General features: G+C 31.6%; 1 protein-coding gene across 1 annotated transcript; it reads left to right on the forward strand.

Moving 5' to 3' along the window:
* Positions 1 to 5,984: 5,984 nt before the first annotated feature.
* On the forward strand, positions 5,985 to 9,352 carry LOC116341442 (eukaryotic translation initiation factor 4E-binding protein 3). Its single transcript, XM_031768547.1, has 2 exons — positions 5,985 to 6,417; positions 8,513 to 9,352. The coding sequence occupies exons 1-2, from the start codon at positions 6,282 to 6,284 to the stop codon at positions 8,734 to 8,736; spliced, it is 360 nt and encodes a 119-aa protein (XP_031624407.1). The 5' UTR covers positions 5,985 to 6,281; the 3' UTR covers positions 8,737 to 9,352.
* The last annotated feature ends 724 nt before the right edge of the window (positions 9,353 to 10,076 follow it).

Consider the following 10,076-nt stretch of genomic DNA (forward strand, 5'->3'; position numbering starts at 1 on the left):
TTAAGAAATACTTCAAAACAGCTGGTGCATATGAAAATGGACTGATTCATCCACATTTTTTTTAAATATTACTTTCAATTTTATTCCGCAATCGTTTGTATACTCTGGTTTAGTTGATGAATGTATACTCGTGGGTATCAAAATCAATGTGAGACGATAAGGTTGAATGGAAGGTCATCACAGTGAGTGCCGCTTTTTTCAAATACAATTTCTCTCATACCCCCAATTGAACTTATTTTGAAATATTTAAGACGTATATTCACATCTGCATGTGATAAAACCACTCCGAATCGTAATTATTCGTAAAGGTTTCATCAACTTTATTTTTCTTTTTCAAAAACTCATTAAGTCACCCATTATTTTCGGTACATACTGTGAGAATGTTTTAAGCGTGACTTCATTTCTACTACAGTATTTTGACGGTTGAGAAAAAAAGTTGAACGATGATCTGGCATCAGCACACTCTTGCTAAATTTGACCGATTAAAAGAATGCGTATCTCCTCCTGATGTTTTTGCCTTTGACATTGGATTACTTATTTTTTGCCAATGCGCAATTTCTGCACGAAATGTTTTTATTTTTCTAATCTGAAATTCAATAGACTTCTTTCTTTCCGTATCCCCTTCACTGTTTTGATAATAAAACACATAATCCACGGAGCGTTAGATTTTATTAGACATTTCATGTTGAACAATTTAATTAAGAGAGAGTGTGTGAGAGAGAGAGAGATAAGAACTGTCGCGACCTTTCCCTCTCGCAAAGTTCGCACAATTTTGCAAACATTATTTTGACGTTGTAATCAAATATTTGGTTTTATTGAATGCTAATGCTAGTCTCAAATATTATTGGCTTAAACTAAAAAGGTTCGAGTATATTTTTTAGAGATAATAGATCAACATGATAAGTCTGTGTGCTTTCACATTTTTCACATTAGAATTGTTATTTTTTTCTCTTTAAATTTCTTATCTCTCAAGCATTTGTTTATAGTAGACATAATCAACTTGGTCAAATAGATAATAACAACAGTTTAACGTTGTAGCTATTACAATGTTTGGTGTTGTGGTTTTAGAGACGAAAAAAAATGTTTGCTTTTTTTCGCTTATCTAAGTAGGCCCTTCCCGCCTGCAATTTTACACAAATACGATGTTCATGAAATGTTATGTAATTTTATAGTTACGAATGAGCCACACAAATTTTAAATGATTATATGATAATTAAGAAAAACGTATGTTTTGTAAAGAGAAATAGTCTGTTTTAAAGTGGAAACAATATGGTGAGCTATAAATATATGGTTGAAGATCCATTATTTAAAACTCTGTTCATCGTTTAGTTTAATGAACAACAAAAAAAGAATTCAACGAATGTTATATTATTGACGAGATCGATAAATCAAAAACAAATTAATGAACATCACGTAGAGAGTGTACCAATAGAGATGCTTTATTCATTTGGAAATCTCTATAAAATTTCCTGCGTTTTGGGTGATCTTTTCACTTAAATTGTGAAATTCTCGAGAATTCCCCTATTCTTCGCTCTCTCCAATTTCCTTAAAATCTCCAGTTACTTCACGTCGGTCATATGTGGTTTTTCAAAACAATTTAAAACACTTAGCTAATAACATTGAACAGTTTATGAGCTCAAAACATTTCAATCTTGTAGCATTGAAGTGGCTTTTAGGTTAACTGAATGAGATGATTTCTTATTTTTCGAATTTTTATTGAAAAATCTTTTTCAATCTTTCAGTAGGCATTTTTGTGTTGTTCATTTTCATGCTAGTTTATGTGGTAAAGGCTTTTTTGAATTGTTTACAAATAAAATATGACATTCATTTCAATATGTAAAGTAATGCGTGTATGGCTTAAGTGCGATGTGAAAAATTGAGAGACTCAATAAAATTTAATTAGAGTTTTTTTTTTTGTTTATAGAAAAGAAATCGAACATATAGCTCTCTTCTTTGTCGCCTCATAAAAACTGCACATCAATTGCATTCATCGGTTTTAAACCACTCACACTTTGGCAATAATGTGAAGAAATATTGACGATGTTTCTCTCTCTCTCTCTCTCTCTCTCTCTCTCTCTCTCTCTCTCTCTCTGTGTGTGTGTGTGTGTGTGTGTTCCAATAATTTTGAATCTATTCTTAGTTTTGTGATAAACAAAAAACATATCTCTACAACTAGGACGTCCGAAATGTACGCGTTAGCCTATAAATAGTGAATTGATATACGATCGATGTCGTCGTCTTTTTTCTCATGTGATGTGATTTCAATCTTTTTGGAATAATTCTCAATTTCATTCGATACAAGTAATAAATGTATAAATGAACAGGGCCCTCATTGTTCAACATCAACTGATAATTGTATTTATTTTATTGTGTGCCGTATTGCAAATATTAAAGCAAATCTTCCGGAAATCGGCTTTTGAAGACATTCAATGCGCTTTGCTTCTCATTCGCTCACTGAAAATCCAGATATTTCTATTTCGTCACCGTATCACCATATCATTGATAACAGACAACGATATCTCTCCTATTTGTTTCATTCATATAATTGTAGGTGTTTTTTTATGCTCATAAAATAATTTCAGTGCCATTAACGTTGTTCAAGCACCCGAAATAAATAAACAAGATAATCTAAATGGATGGTAATGTCATCAAAATTCAATTTTGGCATCATTTTTTTATCAAAATCAGCATCAAATATTGGTACGACGCATTTTTCGACGAAAAATGTTTTTAATTTGATAAAATAAATGATGATCGAATGTGAATGACTGTATAACATTATTTCGCCTTGGCGGACGCATTACTTTGGCGGAAAAGACGTTGACACGTGTTTTTTTTCGGTTGATTTCGAATATCATTTTCGTTCATTTTCTAAATGCGCATGAGAAGAAGGAAAAAGTTGTATTATGAAATTGGATTCAAATATTGCAGTATCTTGACCGGCCACCAAAATCTTTATGAAAATAGCACGAATACGGGAGCGCAGAAGAAATGGCGAAAAAATCAAAAAAAAAATTGTATATTAATACACACGAAATACAAGTCAAACATGCGCGGCCGGTTTTTTCTTTTGCGCGATAAGTTTTAACGATAATGTGTGCGTCTCTATGCTTGAAATATTACGCCAATACACGCACGCTTCGAACTCGACGTCAGAGCGCAGAGATTAAATTATAATAAATTCACGATTTAGCACACATTTATGGAGATTGCTTTTTAGTTTTGTTTGTTATCAAAACACCAAACAAATATAATAACAAGAAAAAACACGACCTCGTGCTTTGCAACGAACAAGAGAAAGAATAAATCGGCCAGTGTCAAGAACTCATTCGATAAAAATATGATCATTTTTTTGTTTGTTTGTTTCTCGTCCATTTGGTAGTTGGATTAAAGCGGAAGAAATTATACGGATGAATTTTAACTATAAATCGATGCAATCGGATGGACACGAAAAACAAAATGTTCATAAATGAAACATAGGTGATATACTCATTAGAATTCATGAATGAGAATTATAACAATTGATATATTGACTGATTAAATCAAATGTTTGGTGCGAAAACCCGATTCGCACATCTTGTGTCCTCATTTGTCGCAATTTATTCGCAAAATAACATTAAATATGCAAATAAATTCAATAAATAAAACATACGACGATCAAGAGTACTGCACACAATGATCTTCATAACAAAATATATAGTGTATTATAATAGCAGCTAACCATTGCTAAGAAGTTTGGTTTTGCTTAAATATTTGCTCGTGTACAATTCGATTTCTATTCGTGATTTGGTTTCACTTTTTGACTACATTGTATTTTATTCGAACGTGTTGCCGTGTCGTTACCGGAATGTGTGTCTGGGACATTGTAGCAGTTGCCTATCATTTGTTCTAGCCGAGATGGGACGTTGGTGTGACATCTTCTATTAAAATACCCAAAAATCTGTTTGAAATTCGCATCTGTGATTTAGAAGAAAACGCTGAGTTTTCTGTGATTCACTGTGCTTGCCCTTGAATTACCCATCTCTGAACACTAGACAAATCAATTTTGCTTTTATTTAGAATATTTCAACTGGTTTATGCATTTCAATCGATTCTTTTTCCTTTCGAAGCTAATTTAAACGAAATTCACGTTTGCATTGTTTTCATCTTTGCATTTCGTAGTGTAATTTGCATTTAAAGAAAATTACATTTTGTTTGTTACAATAAAATGTAAATAATATAGTTATTGATTTGTTCAGCTGGATTAAATGGACATTTTCATTGAACACTTCCGAATAACGCAAACGTTGCTCTCAAAATTCTCTTGGAAAGTAAGAAGAAAAAAAAACACAATAACAATGAGTAACTGTAATAATAAATCTAAATCGGATCAGTGACTTTTACTGAAAATTTCGACACTGAATCGTTTTGCTATTTTTTTATTTTATTTTTTTTATTGCTTTATTGGACTTTGTGTATAATACCGGCTCATTTCATGATATTCAATGCTACAATGGCAATAATTGTTTATCCAAATATCAATTGTGTATTTATTACTTAAAACTCGACTCATATTCATATGTATACGAACTGCATGCAGTGAAACGATCATGAAATGCAAGCATGCATTCAAAGTTATTATTCAAATGCGTCTCGGGCAGCGTGTTTAATAAGAATAATTACAAATATGTTAGAGTAGTTTTTTTTTCGTCTTTTTTCTTGCATGAAGTAGTGAGAAGCAAGCGATAAGTCAACGCCATTACCATACATTGTATAATGAAAGAATGAAAGCAAAATGTCAACATTTGTTAACTACGCAGTTGATAACGTATGTATACTCAACGTGTCCCATGGTTGTTTATTTGAGAATGTATAATTGAATTACATTCAATTCACTTTAATAAATGAAAACCGGTCGTATGAATTTCACATGGTTCACAATTTGAGAACGAAAATAGACATTTGAATAGTTTGTTCTGAGTTATTTTTTGCCACAATTCAATGGAGCACCTTTCATTAGAATATTTGATTTAAACGAATCGAAATGAAATTGGAACAAAATGATGAAGAAAAAAATAAACACACTCACTATGAAAAGTTTATTTGTTCGATTCGTATGCAAATTTTCTGAATGGAAATCATAATCGAACAATATTGGATACAGAAGTAAGAGAACGAATGAGTAGGAAAGAGAGTGAGGGAGAATTCAACGTGTTCACACATGTGAAGGAGCAAACAAACAAACAATGAGAAAAAAAATCAACTCTTTCTGTGTACGTGTGGAAGGACAAAATGTGGTTTCATATCGCGTACTGACTCGAAAATATCTTTATATATTTATGTCTTCATTATATTATTATGCATATATGAGGCCGATCACACGGCGGACGTGATTTGACTACGCAACATTCGGCACGACAGCAATACTCTCTATTCTGTGGCATATATTATTTTGTATGTGTAAAATCCGCCTTCGATTGTACTTATACTTTAATATACCGGTAGAACTAATTCAATTGAACTAGATATTCTCTGCTTCTCGTTTTATTAAAAAAAAACAAATAATAAGAAAAGTTTCCTGCCTCTCACACCCAAACCGCATTTGCACAGCATACACATAAAATTGCATACTTCTACAGATATGCGGATTGTAAACAAAAAAACATATTTTTTTCAACGAGATACATGCTGTGTGAGTTTGTTATTTCATGCGAAGAAAGTTCATTATTTAGATATAGAAAATATTCATCAGAATGAAAGTAGAAGAGAAGAGATAAAAGAAAAACAAAATTCAACAAAATCCAACAACAACATGCACAGCACGTTGAGCGTGAGCATGTTTACGTTCTGAGTTAATATCGTTGGCAATGTGCTGGTGTGGATTGTTGTTTTGTCGCGTATGATAATGATTTTGTGTATGTGCGTGTTGTGTATCATACGATGTTTTGTTTGTATATTTCTGTTGAGCTGCTTTAAATGCCAGTACAACAGGCACTCGGAAGTTTAGTTTGCGTTCAAACACTCACTTGACAAGAGCTCTTCATCGCAAGCAAGTAATTTGTGAGATTATAAATCTTAAATTTAAATTCTTGAGAATACTCGCTGCGTTTAATCAAATAACAGAAATTTTGTGACTTAAACACAATTTTTTTTCTATATCGCAAATTGAAGTAAATTTTTCAAGTGCAAAAAGAGAAACTTTATCGTCAAGTGATTTTTCACAATAAATAAGAAGCAATCAAGCGTTATATAAAAACCGGAATTTTACATTTTTTTGGACGAAGTTAAAAAGTAAAATCAAAATGTCTGCATCGCCAATCGCTCGTACACTTCATCAATCGATTCCATCGAAGAAGGTGTTGATAAATGATCCAAATCAATTGCCTGATGTTTATTCATCAACTCCAGGAGGTACCATTTTCAGCACCACACCAGGAGGTTCGTTTTGCACTTGATTTTTTTTTTTCATTTTATTTTCATCAAATCTATAAGCAATCATTTAATGAGCAATCGATCAAGCAATTGATAATTTTGTTTATATTCGCTGGCCTTAATGACCTGTTGGCTCTTCGAATCACATTCATGTCAGCAGTAATTATATGATTTATAATCGCATTTTCATGATTTTTATTTATACGAAGAGAGGAAGAACACGAACAAAATAACCATCAAAGTGCCTAAATTGAAGAGTGTACATAATGTGAATTGAATGTTTGGTTGTTGTGAATAAATTCCGCCTCGACCATTTTGATGCGTGTTTGGTTTCATCGTCGAAATTAGCATCAAGTAATTCAAAACCGTCAATCAAATTTAAATGCGTACTTGTTTCCATAAGAACATAAATTTATATGTTGCGCGTGTTTCACATTATGCCGACAACGGGCCACCCGTATATGTGAACTATATACGCACATAATATGCGTAGTAAATTTATCTATTGCCCGGAGACTAATTTTGTGTGCGAAACGAAATCAAAAGTATATTTTTGGTATATAAAAAATGTTTATTAGCAATCTTACGTTTTAAGAATCTTGAAGAAGAACAAAAAAAACTAACATAGTCATCATTAAACATGTAAATAAAATAGAATGAATAGTGCCTAGTAATAGAATCGAAAGAGCTTGTGAGCTTTTACATCATAGTAAATACGCACATTGGCCAAAGCATTCTATTTTTTTTGTTCTATTGGAATAAGTGCTTTTCGTATTTGGATTTGTGACTCTTGTGTGTTAACCAAAAAAGAGCGTGTGTGCCAAGTTTCCAAGCTCTTTGGGTATTTTTAAATGCGCAATTTGATTTTGTCAAATGTGGAGCAATGTGGAAAATATACACGCGGCATGTGTATATCCAAAGCGCGTGAGTGAAATGCTGCCACATCAACGTACCTGATAAGCATTTTATTCAGGGGAATTTTGTGTATGTATTTATGCCTGTGGGAAACAAATCAGCTGTTTCTTATTTTCGACGCAGAAATATTGCGTAAAACAAATTTATCGAACGTATCAACAACCGGCTTCAATCTAATCAGAAATGTTCCGCTCTAAACTTTCCACATTGTCATTTTTTTCCACATGAAAATAAATTGTTTTTTCCGTTTCGATGTTTGCTTTCAATCCATTTTTTTTTTCGATGGAAAGAAATTTTTTCAATCAATTTTCTGAATCAGAATTTTTAATTAAAAAATAAAAAAAAATAAAAACGAACACGCGCTTCAAATGAAGAAAATATCAACTTGGCACCTATTCTAAAGGCTTAACAACTTGGCATTGTGGCGATGAAAAATGATTTCTTTTCTCTCAATTTTTTTACGTGATTTCGTTGGAAACTTGTTATTTCTTGAAATAAATTGAAATCGGTTATAATTAGAATGTGAACTCGTTTAGTTTCAGCCAATTCCACAGAATTGCACAGGAACTGCAAATTAATCCATTTTAACTGTCATCAGATTTCAACCATATGCCTATCATCAATTTGCTATGAGCGCTGATAAAACATTTTGATTTATTTTTCTCTCCCGAGATGAATTCGTCACGAGTTTGGATGAATTTATTTTTATGTAGATAATGTTTTATATTATCATAATATTGAATATTTCGATTCGTTGACGTGCGCACATAAGGCGAAATTGTGTGGGTTGAAGCACGAGAGTTGACGTCTTTGTACTCTCGTCCTGTGCCGAACATTTTTTAAAGCCAGTTCGATGAACTACGTAACAGATCAATTCAGAAACAACGCAATTTCAATATCAATTTTACTAAGTTTTTATTAACTTGAACCTGAATGCGATCATGCATGCTTTTATTTGTATTTTTGGCAACGTCAGTTTTGTATTCAATTTTGGTCGAACCAAATATTATTAATTTCTTATCAGAAACTGACTGATCGTAACTGATAGGCGACTATCTCAAAAGATCTATTTAATATAAGTCTATTGTTTAGATCGATTGACATCTTATCATAATGTTTGTTTCGTGTTTCTTTTAATCGTTTCTGACCTGAAACTAACGAAATTTTTGTTTTTTTTTTATTACAGGTACTCGTATCATTTACGAACGTGCTTTTTTGATGAATCTCAAAAATTCGCCATTGAGCCGTACACCACCATCGAATCTGCCAAGTACATTGATCAAAGGCTGCAAAAATGTGCCGATGTCAAAGATTAACAACAACAACAATAACAGACATTCGAATTCAATCAGCCGAAGCCCACCATCACATAAGACATGCGATGAACAACAATTCGACATGGACCTTTAAACATATCGCTTTGTTGCTGCATAAAAAACCATACAAAAAATTTCATCTGAAATATATTCATTTGCGGAAACTAAACAATCTAGATTTTAGCAAACAAGTATATCCATACAAAAACATTGTTTTACCGTTGCATCTCTCGTTCGTTCGAAACAATGCGGTAATAAGTTTAAGGCGCATTTATAAAAAAAGAATTACAAAAAAAATGTATGTTAAGACCGTTGTGATTTTCAAAGCAATTACGGTTTAATGAGAAAAAAACGCCATTTAATTGTACGTATTCATTCAGAAATATTCATCAGAATGCAAAGAGCAAAAAGAAAATTTGTTTTGAGTTTCTTACGAAATTCCTTTGATATTTATCAAAACATTCTCAAACTATTGAAAAAAAATCTACCATTTGGAAAATCATTTAGAATTAAATTTTATTTTTTAAGTTTTGTTTAAATAGAAGAAACAAAAATTTCTATTTGAAGTACCAAAAATGAGAAAATGTGAAAAAAACGCTCGCTTATTGGTATCTTACATCTTACTATATTTTTGCGTTTTTTTGTGTTTTGTTTTTTGTTCTAAGAACAAATCTGTTAAATAAATCGAAAACAACTTGAGAGAAAAGACATGTTTTTTTATTTTGAATTTTGTTTTGTTTTCTTTTTTCTACTAGTCTCTTTAGTTGTTGAATTCACTTATCGTTTTTTTATCATCATTTTTTCAAACTGCTTGAAATAATCAATAGGAAATAGTACTTATCGTTATTGATTTGATATCATTAAGCAACTCAGACAGAATCCCAGTCTATTCTATCGTTCAACCTTCAATTTATGTGAAACGTGACCTTTTAGCAGAAATTATAAATCAACTTAACTTTTTACCAATAGCTTAACTTTTTAAGAGCCCCAGTCTGCTGATAACAAACTAGTACAAATTTGCTTGCAAATAGCAAAATTAATATCGAGAAAAAAACAGAGAGGCACCAAAACGATTTAATTTTTCTTATAGACATAAGTTTTTTTTGCACATTTTTGAATTTTATATCGCTTTTGCTAAAACAATTTTTTCAAAATATTATTTCCTTAATTCCTTTATATTTAAATACGAGAATGTTTTTGATCATAGTCAAAAAACATTTATTCGAAATGGATTAATTTTTTTTTTTCGACATTTTCGGTTATAATTCCGCTTCATCTAAATTATCGAAAAATAAGAAAATGGGTTATTTTATACCTATTATTCATGTTCTATTGTGTATGTTATGTATAATTTATGAAATTCAACTATTCTATGAGCTAATAAATGAATTACGTCCAGTTGAAGCGATCAATGGCATATTCGAGTATTTGTGT

Source organism: Contarinia nasturtii, unplaced genomic scaffold (genome assembly GCF_009176525.2).
Source record: "Contarinia nasturtii isolate CC-2019 unplaced genomic scaffold, AAFC_CNas_1.1 Cnas_scaffold_695, whole genome shotgun sequence".
Taxonomy (NCBI): Eukaryota; Metazoa; Arthropoda; class Insecta; order Diptera; family Cecidomyiidae; genus Contarinia; species Contarinia nasturtii.